The 25,054-nt window shown below is 44.2% G+C and overlaps 1 protein-coding gene across 4 annotated transcripts in view; it reads right to left on the bottom strand.

Annotated features, from left to right (window-relative positions):
- The window catches only part of MAPRE2 (microtubule associated protein RP/EB family member 2), a 155,132-nt gene that overhangs the window by 13,742 nt on the left and 116,336 nt on the right, over positions 1-25,054 (bottom strand). For all 4 annotated transcript variants that reach the window (XM_045065514.1, XM_045065513.1, XM_045065512.1 and 1 more), the window contains 2 exons: positions 24,084-24,229; positions 21,036-21,249 (listed from right to left, as the gene is read on the bottom strand). In XM_045065514.1, coding sequence (XP_044921449.1) covers positions 21,036-21,249; positions 24,084-24,229 — 360 coding nt within the window. The remainder of the gene's footprint in view (positions 1-21,035; positions 21,250-24,083; positions 24,230-25,054) is intronic.

The raw sequence follows: 25,054 nt of genomic DNA, 5'->3' as shown, positions 1-25,054 counted from the left end.
TTCTAGGAAAAGGCCCATTACATTTTAATATGAAAATCAAATTGAGAATCGACTTAATTTAACAGTTCAAGTATCCGAAGGTAAATCCTCAGGGAGCTGAAAACCTCGCCCATGCCGAAGACCTTCCCAAGGATTCCAGAGAGCTGAGGCTTTGGTTCATTTGTGACTCCCATTCGGCTGCAAGGATCCTCTATCTCTGCAGAAGTCCACAGAAGATACTTCTGGAGCACCACTTCTAGAGGCCGACTGGCCAGGCTCACTAAAGACCATGCCAACAGAATAGAGAAAACAATGTGGCTAACAGCAGAGGACACAGGGGGTTGGACATGCTGACCTGGCAAGGGCCTCCTCCGAGGGCAGCTACCAGCCAGCCTCGCTGGGGAAAAAGCTTCTGGAAAATCAAGTTACTTCAGACCTTTTTATAAGCAGTATATCATATTTTAATACCAATAAAGTCCAACAGAAAGCAGCTTCAAGACAATGTTCAACAACTCTTATGTACTAAATACACGCTTATCCAGGGCCTACCACAAAGCACGTCGTGCCAGAGATTCCTGCTCTTTGGGAGCTCATGGGGTTTCATGGAGTGACAGTGGAGTCAGAATGGCCAGGCTGGTCACACTCAACTTTCTCAGGGACGAGGCAGCGTTCCTGAATACAGACCACACAGCAAGATTCGGGCTGGCAGCCCTCTGCCAGAATCACTCCTGTTCCCCACCTCTGAGTGACTAAGCGCTGCATCCCGCAGGTCTGAGCTTGGATGCTGCTGCTCTGGGAGGCTGCAGCACAGGTCCCCCAGCAATGCTGTGGCCCTCGCCGTAGGCCTCTTCTCCCAGGAGAATTAAACACGGCCGAGTAGGAGTTGCATCTGTTTCGTTTACCATTTTATGCTCCCAAGGCCAATTTCCGTGCCTGACCCAGAGGCAACACTCAATACAAGCTTTTAGAATACATTAAAACAACTCCTAGGAGAGATAGCCATCCAGGATAAACCTACCAGCGACAGCTCGCGGAGCTGATGCCAACGTCAAAGTCGCTGACAGCATGCGCTGGCAACACATGCAGGACACCCAACGAAAACATCACCGGCCTCCCACAAGGCGAGCTCTTACTTGGTTTCAAGATTACCTTCGGCTATCGCTTGGGATCAGGACCAAGTACACGTAGGGACATCACTGCACGTCACTGTGAGCGTTTAACTCTGAGTACAGAGGCACAAGCTAGCTTGTGCTGAGCCAACTCTCTGTGGCCTCTCCTGAAGGAAACAGCTCTGCAGGAGGGGCTCCCCAAGAGTGTGCCTGACCCACGCTGGGTGCTTTTCCCCAGGCAGGTCGGCAGCCACGATGGGGCCAGGTACAGTAGTGGACATATATTCATCACTCATTCCTGTACCCTGCCTTACCCAGTCTCATGCAAATTTTGAAAGAAAACCATGGACGGAACAGAAGCTGATTGCTTGTAAAACAAAGCTATTATGAGTTATATTTCTAGGACATCATCAAAGACAGCTTGAAGAAAACCTAAAATGTTAGATATGAAGTCAAAGAGGAAGGCTCACAGACAAGCCAAAGCCTCCCGCAAGACCACGATACCAACAGAAAAGAGAACTGTAATAAGCATGGAAGCTGGAGGGCAGAGGAAGAGGGGCCCCACCAGACATAGCACAGCTCCTGGGGGACAGGCCGGAGTGGCTGCAGGGACAGATGCTGTCCCAGGAGCAGCTTCTTCCCAAGGAACCACATCACTTGCTCCAGGCAGAGCCCAACTTCGCCTTGGGTCGGGGTCTTGGCCCTAAAATGCCCCCGGTGTTTCATGGATCCTGTCCAGGTCGTTTGGGGCACGGAGTCCCCGTCTTTCACCTGGTACACACGCACGCGGCTGGTGAATCTCTCCGAGAGGTGAAAGATGAAAACAAAGAAAATCAGACTTGGCATCCTCTGCTGCAGGGCAGGGGCAGGAGGTCTGCCCTCTGGCATCTGTACTGTTACATGTGGGATGGAAGAATTGCTCCCACCCTGCCCTGGATGGTCACTCACAGGCCCGACAAAGGCATGGAAAATGAATTGTAACAATTTAGTTACAGATGAAGTAATTAGTATCTGAAAGTTAAAGTCAGGGGTTTTGAACTTCTGATTCAGTTGTTTGGAAAGTGATCACACAGGGAGTGAAATGTCTGTGGACGGAGGGCGTGAGAGGGCAGGGCCAGCCACCTGTGCATTTACAGACCTCTGAAGGAAGGAAGAAATCAAAGAACAGGAAAGATGCGTGGAAGAGTTTAGTGCCTTCAGAGGTTCCAAGTTAAAAAAAAGAAAAAAACAACAAACTACACAAAGGGTTAAAGTAAAAGCTCATTTTTTCAAAAAAAATGTTAAGTGAGCTCTTTAAATCCTTGAGCTGCTATTTGATATAGAAGTCATTTACCCCTCCCGGCTATCACCTAGAGAAATACCAAATCATAAAACTTACAAAAATGAAAATGAAGTCTTTCATTCATTCTGTTTAAAGATTTCATGGTTTACTTTTTAGGAGAGGAAACAGTATCCTAAAGTAGATCACACTCCTTAGACTGTTAAGAACTCTGTTTTTGTTTATTTGCTTTAAAAGTCTCACGGTCTTCCTTTCAAACCACCGTACTCTTGAAGAGTACCCAGCTTCCGGGGTGCCGGGCTGTCTCCCAGCTTCTCTGGGGTACTGGGCTGCTAGAAATAGAAATGCCGAGAAAATTATAATGATCAGTGTCAGCAAATTTAACATTGGTAGGTCACTTTTAGGTAAACTGCCATTTATATTCCAACTTTGTGAAATGACCCAATACTGCCCTTAGTAGCCTCTAATCCTGCCTTGAGAGATCAGGGTCCTCAGTAGCTGCCTTCCTGCTGCCCAGAACGTGCCCTAATTCAGGGTGACTCTGCTTCTGTGCCTTCCCATGCCTCCTGGCTCAAGGATGCTTCCACAAAAAACATTTACATAAGAGCTTTTAAAGGGAGGCAGCACTTCAGCTGTAATGCAGATAGAGATTTTTTTTTTTCCTTGCAGCTATCAACCATTCCACAATTTTTTTTCAAGCTGCTTGTGATGTCCTGAAAACATAATTAGTGGTAGCCCTGTTTTACAAGAATTGTTTTTCCCTCAAGCTTTTCTCTCTCTCCCTAATTTCCCCTTTCAAAAGAAAAAGGAGTTTTAGAAGTGGAGGAAAATAGACATAAATTCTGTGCAAGTCCCTGTAATTCTCTGCTTTTACTCACTGGATATGGACATGATTTACAATGCTAGTCTTTGAGCAGTTGTGTCTTAATTAATGCCTTTAGGATTTGGTGAATAAATATGATTCTAAGACATTTTAACCATAGTTGTAAAAAAACAAAACAAAACAAAACAAAACCGAGTGGCCTTATTCACTGCCTTAGTGAAGCCACAGTATCACTGTGTCTAATGTCAATAATTAGTAGCTTAAAGTTTATAGAAGATGCTACATTTTGGGCATATGAGGCCCAATGAATTCATAACGCTAAAGCAAAGAAAAGCACTTTACTTGGCTTTATCCTTCACGGCCGGAGCTCTGATGGAATTTAAAAATTCTTCTCACTTAATCTGCTGTATTCCTTCTGCCAAAATCATAAACAGAGGAGCTAAAAATATGACGTTAATACTGTTGACAAGAACCACAGAGACATTAAAAACATGTGCACACACGCGTGCACGTGTGCGTGCCCACCACACACACACACGCACACACACTCAAAAAGCAACTAGTCTTCTGGTCATCCCCAGCTGCTTCTCTACATTGAGAGCACATTCCACCCCCAGGTCCTTTTCCCTCAAGTAAAAACCCCACAGCAGCGGGGACTGGGGAGTGGGTGAAATGGGTGAAGGCGGTCAAAGGCAGAGACTTCCGGTTATAACACAAGTCTGGGGGCATCAGATACTCTGTATGCTTGAGAGTTGCTAAAGGGTAGATCTTCAAAGTTCTTATCACAAGAAAAAAATTGTGATTATGTGTGGTGATGGATGTTGACTAGACTTATCATGGTGAGCATCTTACAGTCTATACAAATATCCAGTCATGTCGTATACCTGAAACTGTTACGCTGAAAATGTCAGTTATAGCTCAGAAACAGAACCCCGGACGCCTGGGTGGCTCAGTCGGTTAAGCATCTGCCTTCGGCTCAGGTCATGATCCCAGGGTCCCAGGATCGAGTCCCACTTTTGGTACCCTGCTCAGCAGGGAGCCTGCTTCTCCCTCTGCCCCTGCCCCTGCTGGTGCTCATTCTCTCTCTCCCCCCAAGTAAATAAAACCTTTAAAAGACAAACAAAACAAACTCCCCCAGACCTGAAACTTGACAGAAGATACACTGTACCTACACTGATCAGTTATCTGTGGATGATCTGACCTCATGTCCTTATCCCCTTTACCTTGGCAAATAGATTTTGATTTTTAACCGAGATAATGAACTTGGTTAAAATAAAAGTAAATAAAGCCACTGCTGGGGATAGAGTATGGGGCTGGACTGAGAAGAGCTGATTCCCACAGGAAGAGGGTTTCCTCCTCAGTGACAAAATGGACACCAGAGTGGTCCCACTGTAGTCCCCACAATTATGATCAGTGCAAATTCAAGAGCTGACCCTTTCCTTCAAAAATGGCTCCATACCTTCCCTTTGTAGGTTCTGTCGTCTATTCTCTGAGGGCGAAAAAAGAAAAGCACCTCAGTGGCCAGAGGTCAGCCCAAAAGGAGCAGCAAGTAGCTGGGGTTCCGGGAGGCTCCGACTCATGGGATTATTAAGAGGCTGGCTCTTTAATTCGGAAATTACTAGTTCATGGCCCTTCAGGCATCTGTCACCAGTGCGGCCAGGCAAAGTTGGGTTCTTTTTGCTACTTTAGTGTCAGCTTGTAAAAGAGGGCAGCTCCTTTTTTGAGCACCTTGAAGCCTGGCACGAAGCACATCAACTGTGTGGGAGTGGACAGGAAATGGCTACCCCTCATCTTGCCCTTACGAAGGCAATGGTTAAGCTCCGGGGTTGGTGTGGGGGGCACCTACAGCCAGGAGTCCTGGCTCTGCTACTGGCTGAGTGGTGTGACTTGGGCTCCTGCCGGGACTTATGTTAAAGACTGGAATAGCAGTGCCTGTTTCCTGCAGTTGGGAACAACACGAGTTCATACATGGAAAGTTCTTACACAAGAGCCTGGCACATAGTAGGTACTCAATAAATGTTAGCTCACATTATTATTACTCAGCAGATGAAAGGTGATTCAACTAATGATGAGGTACACAGGTTTCCCATTTCTAGACTAACCAAATAAAAACGAAACTGCTAAAATCATAAGAAAATCCAACCGGTTGTCAAAAAAATCTCTATGAACCTCTATAAAAAATTTTTAATCCATAAACCACCAGTGGGCACCAAGGTATAAGTTCTCCTGTTCCATTTACTCTATCTTGAAAATCAGCAGGCTGTAGCCCAAGTCTCTGTGTTCCTTCTTAAATTACTTTGACTCATTCATTCACGCAGCTCATGTTTACTGAGCCCCTACCGTGTACCTGGCAAGCTATACGCAGTTGGGATACATCAGTGAACGAAACAGAAGATGCTGGTCTTTGTGGAATTTACATTCTAACAGGGGGAACTGGATAAATTAATAACATATTAAACTAGCAAGTAAATGCTATGGAAAAGAGAAAGGTAGAGGAGGGCAGGGGTGAGCAGTGCAGGGGTGGGGTGGGTGAGCAGCTATGTGCAGGACCCTCTTCGGGGAACCGGACTGTCCACCACTCATCTCTCTTCAGTCTCAACTCCTCTCAGCCCCACAAGCCTTCCATGGGCCTCACTAGACTCAGGCCCCTCGGAAGGACAGTTAAGTGTTCATTGCTGGTGGGGGTCCTGCGGCAGTCCAGCACCGACATGAGGCCCGTGGTGGGGGGTGGGGGGGTTGCCTGGTCCAGAAGTCCCATTCCTCAAAGAAGCCTACAGTAGCTCTTATGACAACTCCACAGTCGCAACTTCTGGGATCCCTGAAAGGACATGCCAGCTACAGGAGTAACCCTTACTTCAGGGCCTCCTTGAGAAAGTGAGGTGTGCACAGGGACCTGAGAGGCGGGAGGCGGCCCCACGGACAGCCAGGAGCCAAGCACTCCAGGCAAAGGCCCGGCCTCATCTGTCCAGGAGCCAGGTGGGCGCCAGAGCCCAGGAAGCCTGGGGCACAGATCATTAGGGCCTCCGAGGCTGGGCTTAGGACTTAGGACGTGGGTTTTCCTTGTGAGGGAAGAGGGGAACCAGCACAGGCTGCCGAGCAGAGGGGTGCCGCAGGCTGCAGGCTGTGTGGAGAGCAGACGAGTGGCCACTGAGGAGGCTGCTGCACGCTTTCTCCTGGGCGTGAACAGGGAGCACTCAAGATGTGTTCTCTCGGGTAAGTCATTTCCAATGCTCCAGCCAAGACAAGCCTATCACGTACCCTCTAAAACAGGCACAGACGCCTGGCCATTGCATACGACTCACATTTTGCCATCCGAACAGTAGCAAAAGGCCCTGCTCTGATCAATGGCATCTGCTATTGATTCCGGGTGAGGAGGCTGAAGAGAAGTAGCTCCGAGTCAGCCTGTGTCCCTCCCCCGACTCACTGCTCAGGGGTCATCACAGTCTGCTAATTGGCTCTGCCCCGGGGGCGCATGCAGAGGAGCTACACTGAGAGTCGGGGCCTGGGGAGGGTGTGGCTCACCCTGACCCAGAGCCCCAGGGGCTTGGGGGCGCCCCTTCCCCCACCACGGGTCACAAAGCCTGGCCCTGGGATGGGCAAGCGGGCCCGAGCGCGTCCAGCCAGTGTGAGGTTCACAAAACCGAGTTACTTCTGCCCTGGTTACTGTCCCTGCTGGAGATGATGTGCTTATTTTTAGCCATCATGTGATTCTCCAGTATTTTCCAGGCTCTGCTTGAGTCACTATGGTTTCAGAGAACTTTTCATAGTGGGGAAAAATAACGAAAGAGCTCCTCCTCTTCAAACGGCTCAATTATTAAAAAATCAAACCTTTGAAAAGTTACCTAAATGTGGTGTGTGTGTTTGTGATAAACTGGCTTTTCTCACTTCTCAGATCTCGGTAGACAATGAAGTGTGCTTTTAAACACAGGAGGAGCTAACCAATCACTATCTTAGTTCAAATTGTCCTTGGAGCAGTTTCTCTCTACAAATGGTGAGACTCCCTCACTCCCATGAAAACAATCACCTCAGAATCCCAGCCATTTAGGCAAACACCCCCTTGCCTGTTCCCTGCAGCAGTGAGAAAAGCTCGAGGCTGACACAGCCCAGCTAACGTAGCCAGACCATCAAGAAGGAAAACACACAGGCATCGCTGTGACCTCGCAGTGTCCCCGCGCTCCCGGCAGACAGCAGTCCTCTGAGCCAAAGGGTTACAAATTAAGACGGCTGTTTGGGGGGAACACAATGACTTGAGTGTGTAGATACAGACCTACTGACTCCATGGTCAAGACCAGTGTTTGAGGTTGTTTTCCTAATGGTGGCCAGTCAGCTGAGCTCCATGAACACTATCTTACCCAGACTCCCTTGCCAACAGGAGAGACAGACAGTCAGGGTCTGAGGCCACGGTGCAGCTGGAGCTCAGCGGGGTGAGAACCAGGGCTGAGCCCTACCGCAGTCCTCTACTCTCCTCTTCAGCACGTGGCTCCTGTCCCCAGCTCTCTGCTTCCACCAACCAGCCATAAGCCAGAAACGTGTGCATCACTTACCCTTGGCTTCCCTTCTCCTTTCCTTCTCACATCCGATGGTCAAGTTTCATCAACTCTATCTGCTTAGAAAGTCTCCGTAACCCAAACGGCCGATGACCATCCCTTTGGCCAACCTCCTGCCCTGGATCATCTGTTGTCCTTCTTAGCTAGTCGTCTGGATTGTAACTCTACATCCTGCATGGATTCTCTATTACTAAACAGCAAACTTGTCCTTAAAACCTTTTAATGACTCCCAACTGCCCCCTTTAAAGTACAAAACTCTGTGACCAGCAGAACCCAAGGTGACCCCTCCCCCCAATGAGCTTCACCTCGTATTCCCACCTTTGTACAGTCCCTCGCCTCTAGCTTCTGAGAATAGGGCACAGGTGACGGGAGGTGACTCTCATGATGATGGCATCTACAGAACTCTGCTTGGCTAGCGTACCTGCTAGCGAGAATCCTCCTTTTGGCCTTGAAGAAGCCTGAATGCTGGAGAAGTCCACATGGTGAGGAACTGCAGGCAGCCTTTGGGAACTGAGAGCAGCTACCAGCAAGGGACTGAAGCCTCAGTCCTGCAGCCTGAAAGCAACAGCCACAACCCAAGAGAGTGCACCCTGGTTAAGCCCCAGCAGACCCCTGAACTGCTGCCCGTGTCAAGGCAGAGAACACAGCTAAGCGGGGCCCAGACTTCAGCAGGTGGAAGACAATACGTGTGTTTATAGTTTGTAGCGGCTGTTTTGCAGGAACACAACATGGAGACCACCTCTCAACTCATATGAGGGCCCCACTCACCTCCACAGCCTTACAATCTCAACACTGATGTGTAACAACGTGCCATTCACTCAATAGGCATGTTCTCTGTTGACGTCAACATTCTGCTCTTTCTGCTTGCAGCGCTTCTGTCCTACTCTTGATCTGGCTGACTTCTACTCCTTCAGCAAGTCTTGGTCCAATCTCACTCTTCCCTCAAGAAGTCTTTCTAGAACATGCAAGACCGGCTCACGGGGTCTTCCTACACACCCTGACAGCATGTACCTCACTTGACAGCTACTGCCTATTTACTGCCATGTTTTGTCACAAGACTGTACCTTCCTTGAATCACGGTATCTCCAGAATCCAGGTATCTCCAGAACCTCTTACAGTGACTTAAAATACATGTTGAGAGACTGAATGAATGGGAATTTAAGTAAAACTTTCATAAAAAAGAAAAGAAAAGAAAAGAAAAAGAGTCCATTAAATAGGAGCTGCTATTTAAGAAATTATTTTTGGAGCTACTCTGTAGGGCACCACACTATTTCCTGAGCTATAATACAGGGGCTCCTCAGGGACGGAAGTGACAGGAAAATGTCAACAACAGCCATGTATCAGCTTACGGATTGCATCTTCCTGGATCCAAATGAACATTCAGTGATTCAATTTAAATCAATTCAACAAATTCTAAATGAGAACCTTCTATGTGTCAGGCAAATGGAGAAGAAAATGATTAAGCAAGACAGAACTGGCTGATAGTTTAGTTCACCCAATTCAAAGGGAGTCTAGAAAATTCTTCAAAGTCAAAACTGTTCTCTAATCCTGCCCAACAAACCAAATGACAAAGGGAAGAAAAACAGGTGCATGGGTGACCAGTGATATTCTGTTTATGAAAACTGAGAATAAATGCTAAGTCATTGCTTTTTGAGGCCATGCAAGTTTTATTGTGAGATTAAGAAGCCAAACACCAAGTTATTATTCCTTTGGAGAGAAAAACGGATGAGCAGAGTAACCTGTGGAATTTAGTGCAAAGCCAATTAGTATTTCAGCATAGCCAGGAAGCAGTAAAAATGACCTGATGCTGGTTATGAAAGGGCTCAGTGCTGTTTATGGAAGGACCAGGAGGATTGGCTCCCCAGCTGCCGGTGGGACAACAAAGGTGACCATCGGTCCCTGGCAGAGACCCGTGGCAGGGAAGCAGGGGACGGCGTGCCGAAACATGTGCCGGTTTTGTCTGAGGGGTGTACTATATTCTTCCCTCTGAAATCACCCAGACCATCTACTTAGAAAAGGATTTGAATCAAAGGATTAAGAAATCCAAGACTGGTAATCCCACTCATCGGGGGCTCAGTACGCCAGGCTTCATACACATTTCTGCTCGGGGATCAGTGATTTCTGCACTGATGAGTTTACAGAAGGTGGAGGAACGCCCACCAAGAACCTGTTGCAAGGACGCATGAGACCACTTATAAACTTCAAAATTATTGCTATTTTGAAAAACAAATACCATTCAAATTGAATAGCATGTGCTCTGTTTCAAGCCTTCAGGGCACAGCAGAGTCTTTTAGGTCCTCCCTAGGCTGTGCAATTTGAATGTGGTTTGTGAAAATTTACTGCAGTTCAGAAGAGTGCGAGGAGGAGATAAGAACATAAAACAAGACTGTAGCCATGATATTTCAGAGGCAGTATAATGGTTTAGGAGTGTAGGCTCTGGAATCACAGGGTCAAACTTTAAACTCTGAGGCCCCCATTTCTAGTGCCTGACCCTGGCAAGTTACAGACCCTCTCTGTGCCGCACTTTCCCCACCTCAAAGAAAGGGATGATGGTTATAGGTTTTGATCTCTAAGCTTTCAATAACTCTAGTTTTATGCAAAACTAGGTCCTATTTTGATTTCAAAAAGCCAAAAATAACTAAAGGTTGTACACTGGGTTAATAAATACCCGTCAAAGATGCTGTCTCAGTAAGCAAACACATTGAGATGGCAATGAAAAATGCATGGCTGCTCCTAGGAAGAAGGTTCTCGGCCTTGGGTTCAGATACCACCAGAAGATTCCTATCTGAAGCTCCTGCATTCTTCATGTCTCTGGTCTTCTCTGTGCTCTCAATATTCCAAACTCACAGTCCATATCCTGGCAAGGCCCTGCTCATACTGTGTGCCGTGCTTTTATCATTACAGGTTGAGAAACGCAGTTTCAATTACTCTTTGAGGAGAAACGTATCCCAATGCCCAGTGGTGCATCTTATGTATCTTACACAAGACAGATGTGTAACTGGAGGAACAAAACCACCAATACCCTTCTCCTTCCCCTGAGCAGCCATTACCTGGAAGGTAGCTCAGTGACTGGGTGGTTTTGTACTAGCAGGAAACCAAGGGGATGCAGTGCTAACAGGGCAGGGAAGGAGTGAAAGTAATTACTTAATACCAAGTGTTCACGTAACAAGACGTGCTAGCAGCTCCTGGGAAACAATTCTTGCTGATTATGGGACTAGTAAAATGGTACCTCTTTGTTTGAGTTGGTATTACATGAGCTCTTAAGATGAATGTTTGATCCTTGAAGAAGGGAGCAGGTGTGTGGGCGGTACAGTATATGGTTAGATGATGGGGGGCTGGGAGGACAGTTAATAATAGCAGGAGTACGAATAAACAGATGTGACTCATCTTGATGGGGAGAACATGAAGGGACAAGACGGAGACCAGGAAGGGACAAGCTTCCCCTAGGCTCAGACGTCAAATGCCACCATGGACTGGTTTGGTCTAAAGAGCAGAAATGGGAAAACGCCTTTCTTGGAATAAATAATGGCTTTGGAATGAGAGCAACATTTGTGTTTAAGGGCAGCTTTTCCCCAAAAGGTGAAGAAGTGAAGACATAGGTTTTGTCAGTAATGAGGAAAAGGAAGTCCTGTGTGAAGGCACAGGCCTTTCTGGACCTGCTCAGTGAAATTTAACTTCTTGAGTACTTTTTACTTGGACTCTCTAATTGAGTCCCTGCTAAACCAAAAACATCAACACTCTTTGGAGCAAGACACCAAAAGCTGCAATGTTAACAAAACATCACAATGTCTGTGATACAATCCAAAATTAATCAACCTATGAAGAGCCAGGAAAATGTGACACGTTCTCAAAGCCGACAGATGCCAGTCGTGAGGAGGTCAGAATGGTGGAATCAGCAGACATGAACTTTAAAGCAACTACATAACCACACCCAGTGAAAGATGGTCGTAATAAATGAAAGGCTGGCAATATCAACAGAGAAAGAAAAAAGTGAATTACCACTGAAAACATGCAATAGTTGAAATTTTTAAAATGCTCAATTGAAGAGAGGGGACAGAGGAAAAAGAGGGTAACCTGAAGCTGTATTATGTAAAGAAGAGAAAGAATGTTGGGGGAAAAGTGAACAGCACCTAAGGAACCTAAGGAATAACTTCAAAAGCTCCAACATATGGATAAATGGTGTCCGAGAAGGAGAGGACAGAGAGAATGGAGATGAAAAAATATTTGAAAAAATGGCTGAAAATCTCCTAAATATGGTAAAATACATAAGCTTTGGGATTAGAGTAGCTTAAACGAACTCCAAAACAAGATAAACTCAAAGAGAACCATGGTTAGGCACATCCTGGGCACTCTACTGGAAACCAGAGATAAAGGGAATCTGGAGCGCACCCAGAGAAAACCAACTTCCTGCCTGCCGGGGAAGAAGGATTAGAATGAGCAAGCACTTCTTATCTCTGGAGGCCACGGACACTGAAACAACAGCTCTGAGATGCACGAAGAAAGGATGATCCACTGGAGTTCTTTATCTATGGAAATTTTCAGTAATGAAGGTAAAATAAAGATATTAACAGAGAAAGGAAATTAAAGAATTCGTTCATTGCCACTGGACCTGCTCTGAAGAGAAATGAAATCAGTAGGGAACTCAGGTCTACAGGAATGACTGAAGACAAGGGAAAATGGTAAAAACTTCGGGGGAAAAGCCCCCTATTTTTTCTTTTAATTTCTTTAAAACACATATGATTGGTTATAATAGTACTGCCTCATAGGAAAGGAATGTTAATCTTGTAATTTAAAAATTTAAGGACATTTATTTCATATGTGCAAATACATAACAATATATACAGAATATAATTTCTACATGTGATCAATGAAATTATTAGAGGTTTTATATTCATTTTCTTCACACTAAGTTTTCCAAAGCCAGCAAGCCTTTTACACACACAGCACATTTCAGTGCAGAACAAGCACATCTGAAATGCTCAGAAGCCACGAACTGAGCAATGCCGCCTTAAAGCCGAAGTTGTGACATTGCCTTGCGGGATTTATGATGCATGTGGAAGTAACAGACAGATGACAAGTATAACAAAGGACAGTGAGAGGAAGGGCCGCCAGGATTCCACATTTTACATGAAGAGATAAAATATGGTTTTTAAGTCCACAGTGAAAAGGTAAGTATATATATTGTAATTCTTAGAGCAACCACTAAAAAAAAAATCAATGCAAAGAGATATAGGTAGGGAGGCAACAAATTTGGAAGGAATGTACAATACTTTTTAAATTCCAGAATACGGATATGGCACCTAAGGCACATGCAACAAAAAACAGTCAGTGGCACTCCATGAAACTAAAATGCTTCTGCTTTAGCAAGAGAAAGCCTCAACAAAGTGAAAAGACAACCTACAGAGTGGGCAAAGTATTTGTAAACCATGTATCTGGCAAGAGATTAATATCCAAAATACAATAAAGAACTCATATAGCCCAATAACAAAAAAGCAAGCAACTCACCTCCATTTAAAAAAGTGGACAAAGGACCTTAACAGGCATTTCTTCAAAGATGTATGAAAGGCCAACAGGTGCATGAAAAGGTGCTGAACATAAGCATTTGTTAGGGAAATGTAAATTAAAACCACAGTGAGATACCACTTTATGCTGATCGGAGCAGCTATCAGCAAAAGAAAAGAAAAGAAAAATGCTGGTGAGGATGTGGAGAAAAGGGCACCCTTGTGCCCTGCTTGTTGGTAGGGATGGAAATTGATGCAGTCACTACAGAAGACCATAAGGAGGATGCTCAAAAAATCAAAAATACAACTACCATGTGATCCATCATTTCAACTTATGGTTATTTATCCAAAGGAAAGGAAAAGAGCAACTCGGAAAGGTATCTGTACCCCCATGTTCACAGCAGTGTTATTTACAATGGCCGACAGACAGGGAGATAATCTAAACATCCATCGATGGATAAATGGATAAATTGTGGGACAGACACACATAGGAATATTTTTCCGCCATAAAAGAAACAACAAAATCCTACCATTTGCAACAACATGGGTGGACCTTGAAGGCATTACGCTAAGTGAAATAAATCAAAGAGAAAGACTGTACGATCTCACGGGTAGACTCTCTAAAACAAACAAACCACCGAACTCAGAAAAAGAGATCACACTTGCGGTCACCAGAAGCAGAGAGCAGGGGGAACTGCAAGAAGGTGGCAAAAGGTACAAACTTGCAGCTGTAATAAGCTAAGTAAGTGCTAGGGATGTAACGTACGACATGACAGCTACAGCTAACACTGATGTATGATCTCTCGGAAAGTTATTAAGAGAGTAGAGCCAAAAAGTTCTCACCACAAGGAGAGATTTGTTTCTTTTTATTGTATCTCTATGAGAAGATGGATGTTGGCTGAAGCTATTGTGGTGATCACGTCACAATACGTGTAAATCAAACCATCATGCTGTATGCCTTAAACTCATACAGTGATATACGTCAATTATTGTAAAATAAGACTAAAAAAAAAAAAAAAATCACAAGAAACAGAAGCCCCTGGGTGGCTCAGTTGGTTAAGCATCCGATTCTCAATCTCAGCTCAGGTCTTGATCTCAAGATTGGCAGTTCAAGCCCCATATTAGGCTCCAAGCTGGGTGTGGAGCCTACTTTAAAGGGGGGGGGGTGCGTTGGGGGGAGAGAAACAAAAACCAGAGGGGACAAGCAGAAAACAAGTGATAATATGGTAGACCTAAATCCAGCTGAATCAATAATTACATTAAATTGTAATGGACTGGCTACGCAATGTCCAGAGATTATGAGAATGAATAAAAAGGCAAGACCCAACTATATGTTTTTTTATAAGAGGTACTTCAAATATAAAGTCAAAGACAGATAGAAATTTAACTTATCACAGGGAAAGATACACCAAGCAAACAGTAAGCATAAGAAAGGTAGAGTGGCCGTTTATAATCAGATAAAATAGACTTCAAAACTAAGAGTTTTGGAGTACCTGGGTGGCTCAGTCATTAAGTGTCTGCCTTCCCCTCAGGTCAGGATCCCAGGGTCCTGGGATCAAAGGCCGCATCAGGCTCCCTGCTCAGGGGGGAGGCTGCTTCTCCCTCTCCCACTCCCCCTGCTTGTGTTCCCTCTCTGGCTGTCTCTGTCAAATAAATAAAATCTTTAAAACAAACAAAAAACCCCCTAAGTTTTAACAAAGATCCAGAAGGATACCTCATAAAATCTGAAGGTCAGTTCACTGGAATGACTTAATCATAAATTTGTATGCTTCTAATAATGGAGCCCTACAGACAGAAGACAAAAATGAAGAGAAACTGAAGGGAGACAAGACAACTCCACAATTGATGTCACACCCTCTTCACAGCAATTGTTAGAATTAGACAAAAACAAAAATGAGTAAAAACATAGAGGATTTGGGTAACATTATCCACTACCTTGATCTAACTGGTATTTCTAAAACACTAACCAACCAATAACTGCAGAATACATATTCTTTTCAAGTGCACATGGTACTAAGAGGCGCCATATATTGGGCCATAAAATCTGTATCAGAACAAGGACAAAATCTCGAAACTGCCACATTTCACTGCCTCTTCTAAAAACACACAGAACAAACTTTTTGGGAAAGTAAAAGCAACTCTTCTTTCCCCCCCAAAAGTGACAGATAATGCTTACTAGATTAACCTGGTCACCTTGTTAAGATACTAGGAACAGCCATAGAGAACCCAAATTAAAGATAATTGAGAAAGCAGTCACATATTCATAGATTTGGAAAAATACCGTTAGGATTTCTTTATAGCTACATTTAGGGATTTAAGTATGACTGTTCAAATCCTTTATCCCACTATACTTCTTAGGTTGTTTCCTTTTTGAAACCATCTAATATTTCTATTGATCTCATTTTAAGGCTGGAACACTCAAGTCCCCAAGGAAAAGAGAAAGCACAGACTCAATTTCCATAGCAACTCTAAATCCATCACACTATATTTGTATATGAGAGTTTGATTTAAATACATTAATATATGTGAATTTGCAATGTGTCTGAGCTGTGGTTGCTATAGAAACCGCAACTTTACATTTCCTTTCAAGTTTAGGAAGTACTCACACTTAACAGCTCAATCCCCCCACCCTGATGGCTCTCTTGAGTTGCAGATTAGGCTCACTGCAATGCTCTTACAAACATCCTGACTCACACTGATATATGCACTCAACAGAGATCTATCATTGTGAAAATGTCTCTTCTAACACTTACTCCTCCTTGGTAGATCACAAGCAATTAGAGATGTGATTCTGCAGAATGTGGAGAGAACAACTCGCCGGGCAGCCTCTGTTTATGCCAAAGCCGGCTGCAGGTGCAGGAAAGTCACCCAACCGCACAGACACCAGTGGGCTCTGTGGCTTCTCTGAAGCTGCAAAAGATATTCTGTGTCTGTTAATGAACTAGCAGAAAAATCCAGCATGTTCTCACAACAGCCGAATGCACCGAATGTGTGCTTTATACAAAAGCAAACAACCCACGGAGCATGGCTATAGAAGTCTGTAGGATGAAAAAAAAAATTTTTTTTTTTTGCCAAGGTAGACAGCACTTAATTATCAACATGTGGACGATCCATTCCATGATGGCATTTCCACTCACATATGGGCCCTTTGGCACAAGATGCTCGGAGCGCCTCCTGCTCCTCGTGGATTACAGTCAGGACATGCAAGTTACTTTTAATATCGGCCTAAGGAAGTATCTGGGGAGAAAGATCCACTGGGAAATGAAGAATCCCAAAGCGAAACGAAAAGACAAGGGTGATCGCCTGCTTTTGATTATAGCAGCCATTGCTTACTTCCACTAATGCAGATGGTTGAGAAAGGACAAGGTTTAGAGGCGGGACAGAAATGACTTCTGAACGTCCCCGACACGGCATCACTGTGACGTGGATTGGAGAATTCCCAGGGAGAGGACCCTCACCTCAGCGTCACGCACATTGTCTTCAACTTCGGATGGACCAAATCAGACTTGTATACAGAGAAGATGGCCCCGAATGGTTTCAGACCAGAGGCAGGAGGCCACTTTAAAGACTGTAAGTCGTTCATGGCAGAGATGATTAACACAAAGTTAAACAGAATCTTAAGAATTGGAAGGGGGGGGGCACATCTGGGTGGCTCGGTGGGTTAAAGCCTCTGCCTTCAGCTCAGGTCATGGTCCCAGGGTCCTGGGATCGAGCCCCGCATAGGGCTCTCTGCTCAGTGGGGAGCCTGATTCTCTCTCTCTCTCTCTCTCTCTCTCTCTGCCTACTTGTGTTCTCTGTCTGTCAAATAAATAAATAAAATCTTTTAAAAAGGTGGGGGTGAGCTTGGGTGGCTCAGTGGGTTAAGGCCTCTGCTTTCAGCTCAGGTCATGGTCCCAGGGTCCTGGGAACGAGCCCCGCATTGGGCTCTCTGCTCAGTGGGGAGCCTGCTTCTCTCTCTCTCTCTCTGCCTGCCTCTCTGCCTACTTGTGATCTCTGTCTGTCAAATAAATCAATAAAATCTTAAAAAAAAAAAAATTAGAAGGGGGGGCTCTGAGTGTATCAGTTAGTACATGCTGTGTCCCACCGACCCTGAGGGATATGGAGAGGTGTGGCGCTATGTGATTCTCTAATAAGGCGTTCGGGCTGTTGGGCTGTTGAGCAAGCTTTCTGAAGTCTTTCGACTCTTCCTTTACTGATGCTTACATTTTCTATTGCTATCAGTGGCCTCCCTGCCCTGACACGTGATGTGTGGAGAAACCATACCCCCATGTTTGTTATAATTATACATTTTTTTTAAAAGATTTTATTTATTTATTTGTCAGAGAGAGCGAGCGAGTGAGCACAGCAGACAGAGTGGCAGGATGAGACAGAGAGAGAAGCAGTCTCCCTGCTGAGCAAGGAGCCCGATGTGGGACTCGATCCTAGGATGCTGGGATCATGACCTGAGCTGAAGGCAGTCGTTTAACCAACTGAGCCACCCAGGTGTCCCATAATTATACATTTTACATCACAGATTTGACAATACCTGTTGGGCTGGCAGGAAGGGCTACCAAAGATGGCGAAAGTTCCCGCCACAAGACCTGAGCTCCGGACAGGAGAACAAAGGCCCAAGCAGGAATCTGAGACCCCCGCCCCGGGCTCCTGTGGACCAATGGGATCCCGATGAGCGGTGGGATATCCAAATAAGGGCAACTTGCCAAAAGACCCCTGAGCTTTCCCCAAGACCCCTTAAAAGCCCCCTCCTCCCTGCCTTGGGCACGACTTCCGCCACTCTGCTTTCCAGAGTGGTGGAACCTCGCCAGAGGGTGCCCACCTCCTCCCGGCGCAACTTTCCTGGCTCCCCTTCTCCTGAGCACTGAAACTTCGCTGGAGAGCGTTTTTAATAAATCTTGCCTTGCACCCACTTTGCCTGGTGTTGTGTTTATCTCGCCGGAAAAAACCTTACAATACCTATTCTGACTCTTGGAAGACATGTTGACTTACATTTTCTTGGCTGTATTCCCAAGAGTTGGATACATGACCTCAAGAAAAATGAGGTCTTACTGTCTTTATAAGAGCCTTTCACTTACTATAGCTTTTAAAACAATGTTCTACATGTGGTGTATACCTTGCTATAATTTTTTCCACACTATAGTTTTCCCATCCCACAATGTCCAAGAGACAGAACCCATTTTAATAAAAAGGTTATGATTGGTTTGACTTTTGAAAATACCCTTTCCTCCTGATTAAGACCAATGAGGTGCACATGGTCAAGGTATTAGGAACATAAGTCGTAAGAACTACTGCCTTCTGGAACATTAAAAACCCTATTTATTACCTGTTGACTTTAATGTGTTTCCTGAGCTTTGCCACTGGAGAGGTTAAGCTCTGGAAGAAATGTATTTCTGTTTCAGGTTCACGGACATTCTATCAAAACAGCACACACTTCTCTGTGGCTTCTGAGAAAGACCAATGGGGGAGCTGCTAGAGAACAAGGCCAAGGCAGCAGCACGGGCAGTGGGGCTGGGGGAGCAGGAGCAGTGGTGCCAATCCAAGGACACGCTGTGATTGTGGAAGAAAAATAAATTTCTGAAGCCTGTCTGATTTCACTACTAAAAAACGTGGGGGAAAAAAAAAGTGGCAGTGGAGTTTTAAGATGGATCTGTACACCATTAGGAGCTCTAGAAAAAGACCCTAAGATGAGAAATGCCAGGTGCCCTGAGTCTCCCCTCCTGCCCATATCCTCCTATTCCATTTGCCACCAAATCCCCCACGCTGGACAAAACACACCATCTTCTTCTCTACCCACATCTATTGTACTGATCACGTTTCTGAGACCAAACTTGAAGTCAATTTGAACCACCGTAAATTTTTGTTCCCCCAAACTCCTTGTGGCTTCACCCAACCACTCTCTCCCCAGCACTTGTTAAAATAAAAATAAAAATAAAATTCCCCTTCCTTTCTAAGTTTGTATCAACACATTTGACCTCATCTTCTCCGTCTGGTTTATGGGCCCTGGCTCCACAAATTTTGCCTTTTCCTTATCATCAAATATTTCTCCTCCCATCGAACTTTCTCTCACTTTACAAAACTGCCTGTTGTGCCTTGTCCTGAAAGCAAACGAGAACAGAGCAAGGACAACACCATGCTCCTTCCAATCTCACCTCTTGAGACTGTCAGCTTTTCCCACAACAACTCAACGTTTTTCAACTTTTTTTCCTGACAAATTTGGTGAAGGCGGAGTCTACTCTTACTGCGTGACTTTACCATTTGTGAGTGAGGCCACGCTCCTATCCAGTCTCCTGGAATTTAGGTTTATGCACTCAGCGTCTTAACAGACCTGTTCTCTCAAGGATTATTCCTCACCTCCTGGGAGCCCGGGATCTTTGGCCTCTTTTCAGGCTTCATCCTATTTGATCTCTCCACAATTAATATTCTGCATTGCTGGTGATCCCTCTTTCCAGAAATTTCCTACTGTTCATTCTCTGATGCCGAGTCTTCCTAGTTTTCTCCTTGATGTTCATGTCTTTTTTTCTCAGCTTCCTTTTTTCCCTTTTCCAGGAGATCTGTGCTTAGCTTAGTTTATTTTATATAAACTCATTCACTCTATGGCTCCAAAGTTGGATTTTTATGCTATCTTAATCTCCTTCCTCAAGTCCTCTACCAATCTGGGTCCCCTCATTCCACTGAGTGACCCCTAAGTCGAGAAATCCAATGGACTCTTCCCATCCTCATTTTACTTGACTCCTCCACAAACTGAGACATTGTTGGCCATTCTGTTCCCTTCCTCCTTGACAAGTCTTTCCTTCATTTCCTTTCATCTTTTTGGCATCTTCCCTCCTCTTGTGCAAACCCTTCCTTGTCTGCCCAAACACGAAATGCTAGCATTCTTCAAACCAGTCTCCCCCCTTCCCACTGAGGGCACACTGCCAGCCTCAATGACATGGACATGTGGGAGGCTCACAGAGGGACCCCCTCTGGCCTCTACAAGATGCCTGTATTGTTCAGTATTAGTATTTTCCCGGCCACCTCTTGTCCATTCTGATTGGGCATAAATAAGGAATTTGTACTGTTTACCAAATTAAGGTTATTGGCTTAACAAGCATGAGCACTGGTTTTTAGGATGGAACAAGTAGTTTCTGAGCATTTCATCGTTTAACTGTCCAGGACTGCAACGTGTGTAATAATGATCTCAATTTGTACAAGAACACCCTCCTGCTTGATAAAGTCTATTTTTTATGGAAGGATGTTTATATCTTTGAAAGATTTTATCCACAGAAGTTTAAAAGATTTTAAATTTCTAGGTATCCATCCCCAATGACTTCACTTTTGGACCAAGCTGGATACAATGAGGTCTTGCTGAATATTATCACACAAAAATTGGCAGCAGCCATACAGGAGATAGGATGCATATTTCATGACTTTCCTTTGAAAGAGTATATTCATATTTAAAAGCATAAATTGGTTCATATCCTGGTTTCTACAGCCAGCAATTAAGTCATAAAAATATTTCAGTTGAAATCTAAACAGACACTTGATATTTTTCAGAAAAACATACCAAGAAAATGAAATCGACCCCTGGAGTATGATCCTAACATGCAGCTTGACGGATAAAGAGTGAGTAACTCTGCCTTTTTAGTAGTTTAAATCACGATCATTAGACTTACTACAGATAAGGCACTGCTGGGAAGATAATGTGGTCAAATCCAGAGGCATAAAGAGCCTGCTGGGAAGAATCAACCCAACACAGGAGAGCACAGATGAACCAGAGCCATTTCCCAAAAGGAAAGCAACTGTTGGACTTCCCTGTCCTGATACCTGCAGTGGGGGAGTTCGCGTGGTGAGACTTTTTGGGCAGGTTGAAGATCTGTTCGCCAGGGTCGGGGGGAGGGATTGCGTCTTGCCCTTGCCGCGCTTCCACAGGATCATACTCCTTCCCATCGTAGTTAGCATCATAGAACTTCTTAAACCACTGAATGAAATCCAGGTTGTCCTGGAAACGCCCTTTCACCAGCTTCTCCACTGGGATCACCTGCAATACAAAATCGCCGTGACTCATGACCCTGTGTGTATTTACCACAACCAAGGAGCTCCCTGTAACTATTTCGTACATGTCCACAATTACTACTGGTCTCCCCACAGCTTCTTGGCTAGCTACGTTCTAGAATTCACCTTTTTTTTTTTCCCCATCATATTAAAGAAAAGTTAAACTAAAATGCTCTAAGTGGTTCTTTTGAATTATTTCACACTTCTGAACAAATGAGACGAAACAAGGAATACCCTTAGCTGTCAAGAGGGGCTGATCCTCCTCATCATGTATTTAATTACTCAAGCATCTCCCTGCAAAAAATGGGCCTGGGATGTTCTGCTGTTTCAAGATTGATGGGCTTTCCATATTTATTGCTAACACTTGATCTAGCAGTGCTGGAATGAACTCCTGTAAGGATTATAGCTACCAGGCAGAATGAATAAGGCTTAAATAAATGCAAACATAAGCTTATGTAATGGTTCATATGAAGCAAAAGAAACTTTCCTGCTTGTTGTTGTTGTTGTTTTGTTTTTACATGATACAAAGAGACAGGCATTAAAAACAACTGCTTGCAGGGCCCCTGGGTAGCTCAGTCGGTTAAGTGTCCGACTCTTGATTTCGGCTCAGGTCACAATCTCTAGGTTGTGAGATCGGCTACATAGGAGCACAGCTAATGTGCCATGGAAGAGCAGAAGGACAGAAATGGGGTCTGACTGAGGGAGTCACTGAAGGCATTCTGCACTATAATCACCTCAGCTTCTGAGACAGATCTTGGCTCTTCATGGAGGAACTCTACTGGCAACCTAGATAGCCAATAGGTATTCCCTTTAGAAGTTGTGCAGGAACTTTCAGGATTATGGACAGGATGAAATGTGGGGTGACTCATTAGCTTTGATGGGCAGCTATTTTTGAAGGAAAATGGAAAAATAGGACTTAGTTATGCAAATTGTGCCATTACCAGGTTCTGACTTCCTCATTTTTGAGTGGGAATCCTAGCTGAATGTAGGCCACGAGAGCTATGAAGCTGGGGAGTGAGTCCAATCACAGCTACACGATTCAGACACAAACCCAGCATTCAAAGCACACAGCTTCACAAAGTAATAATATGAACAGAAGCCATATAAATTAAATTTTCAGCAAGGCTTTGCCACTTCAGGGGCTGGATACCACAGATATCCTAAAATGGATGATCAGGACCACTTAAAAATAGAGAAAGACCTCAAATATCAAAGACCATGGTAAGGAAAAAAACACCTGAAGCATTTTAGGCCACCCATTAAACTAAATCATTAGCAATGGATTTTTCCAAAATGTTTGTTGAAACTAAAACTGAAAAGAACTCAAGTTATGGAGCAAAATAAAGAGAAACAAACTTTGGGAGAGGGGCACATTTTTCACGAAGACTCTTCAGTGAGGGAGACTTGGATGCGGATCTCTCTCCTCCCAAGCTTCAATGAAGCCTGCCCACACGGAAGAATTCCTTCCACACATGCACTTAGTAGCTGACTTTTTATTGTGCTGAGGATTTTCATGTTTTCTGATTTATAACTTTTGTTTATGCCAGTTAATCATTTTTAAATACCTCCTTAGGGAATACGGCCCTTTAATTAACATGCTACTATATTTTGTTTTCTGCCAAATGTGAACATTTAGAACCAGTTTTAGATGATGGCAAGACTACTACATTAACTGTTCCAAGTAGGCACTCACTTCTATTGCCTTAATTTCACATTCCCTATCCAAATATAAGTTCTGGGGGGCAAAAGTTCAAAATCTGGGGTGGCAAGCAAATCTTCACACAGACACTTCCCACCTGCTGTCATGCTCTGACAAGCATTCACAGGGACGACTGCCTCTCCAAGGACCCTTGGGTGGAATCATAGCATATTAAGCTAGAGAGGCTAACAAAGGTGATCAAGGCCAGTCTCCCTGCGCCAGAATTTTATCTTCAACATTCTTAACAATGGCTCAGCCACTCTGTCTACACTTCCACAGAATGTAGAACGCCCTAATTTGTTGCATAGCTATTTATGAGTGAGTGTTTTCCTTTATGATCTAGGAGCATGTATGGAGAAGTAATACTGTTAATGTTAATAAGTAAGGAGAACCTATGTAGCTTGGTTTCCAATGCATATGGAAGGAGCTAACTGGAAATTAACCACAGCAAAGGACATAGTTGAAAGGACTCCAAAAGGTTGAGCTGTTAGAGGTAAGTCTCTTGAAAAAAAAATTATGAGAAAACCAGAGGCAAAGATTTTAATATTTGGTAAGAATGCTTTGGTTTAGGAAGATAGTACATTAAAAACATGTACGGTTTAGAAAACTTTTCTCTTTTCCTTTAACCTGTCTCTTGTAACAGTATTTACATTTTTGATTTCCATGGCCTAGTTATAGCTACTGTTGATGCCAAGAAGTTTTCTGTTTATTCTTTTTTTTTCTCTTTCCCCTTATTCAAAATTCCTTTTTTCCCAAACTATTCCCTCTAAGAAATAGATCCTAGATACAGAATAAGGCTTATGTGTGTATTTGCGTAACAGAAAGCATGCAGATACAGACTATGGCTTATGCGCCTATTTGCATAACAGGAAGTAGGCGGAGACTGAGTGGACTTCAGCCATAATTCTTCAGCTGTAAGTTTAGAGACTTCCTTCAATGAAAGCCTCCTACAAATAAGGGAAGTGAGGGTTGATACTTTATGCTAGGCACAGACCCCAAACTACTTTGACAAGATCAAGATATATACACCATGGATACGTCTTTGCATTTCTGCATCGTGGCACAAAAACAATTTTGAGGAAAGACCATGCATTTTATGGAGGTCTAAGTTAGTTTCCTACCTTATCAACATTCATTCGCTTAAACGATGCTTGCAGAAGTTTAAAATTGTGAATATACTCATGCTCCAACTTCGCTTGAAATTTTACTTTCTTCAAACTAATGCAGCCCGGAAAGAGCATATCCATAAACTGGCAATAGGCAGCTCCTGAAAAGAGAGGAGAGAAATGCTGGTGTCAGTCTGACTGTAGCCAGGTGTGACTGAGGACTGCTGGGCAGGCTGGAGGGATCTGTGTGCTCCTCTCAGTGTGCTGCACCTCCCTCATTCATCCAGGAGGGGCATGGGGGGTGGGGGCAGGGGAGTGCAGGGGGATGGGCGGGGTGCAGGGCCATGACTCCAGGCAGCCCCTGCCACTCTTCCCATTCCTAACCACTGTGGTACTGACACTGGATTCACCAGAGCATGACCACATTCATGAACAGTGGACAGAAATACATTAATGCCAAGGAAATCAGGGTCAGAATAACTGTTCTTCGCTTCTATCATAAAAAAAGAAACATTTTGTTCTTCCATCTAGATGCTCCTGCTCCAAGGCATCCAAATATATAGATGTAAGAGAAAACAAAGTTTAAACACAAGAAAACCGCTAAACTTCTCATGAAAGGCGTAGCTCATAAAAATACACATGAAAATACACATATGCCCAAGCTGTTTTATATCCACCTTGCAAAATGAGGTGAAACTGGATAACTAAACCATCTAATGTCAAAAACAGTTGTATCCTGATTTAATTTCAGGCCAGTGAGATGGGGTCCTATATTCACATGAAGGATGAAGACATGGAGACTTTGAAACTTACAGAAGCTGAGAGTCATGCTGTTTATGACCGAGGAATAAAAAGAACAGAAATGTTCAATGAGTCCCCTGAGGAAATGGCTCTAGAAAAAAGGATTAGTAAGTCATATATATATATATTTATGAAGAACTCTTACATCATGACAATTTCCACTAGAAAATCCCAGAGAGATCATG

The sequence above is a fragment of the Mustela putorius genome, unplaced genomic scaffold (assembly GCF_011764305.1).
Source record: "Mustela putorius furo isolate JIRA1106 unplaced genomic scaffold, ASM1176430v1.1 tig00003858_pilon_pilon_pilon, whole genome shotgun sequence".
Taxonomy (NCBI): domain Eukaryota; kingdom Metazoa; phylum Chordata; class Mammalia; order Carnivora; family Mustelidae; genus Mustela; species Mustela putorius.
Note: the sequence above shows the minus strand (reverse complement) of the source record. Positions and strands in the feature narration are given on the sequence as shown.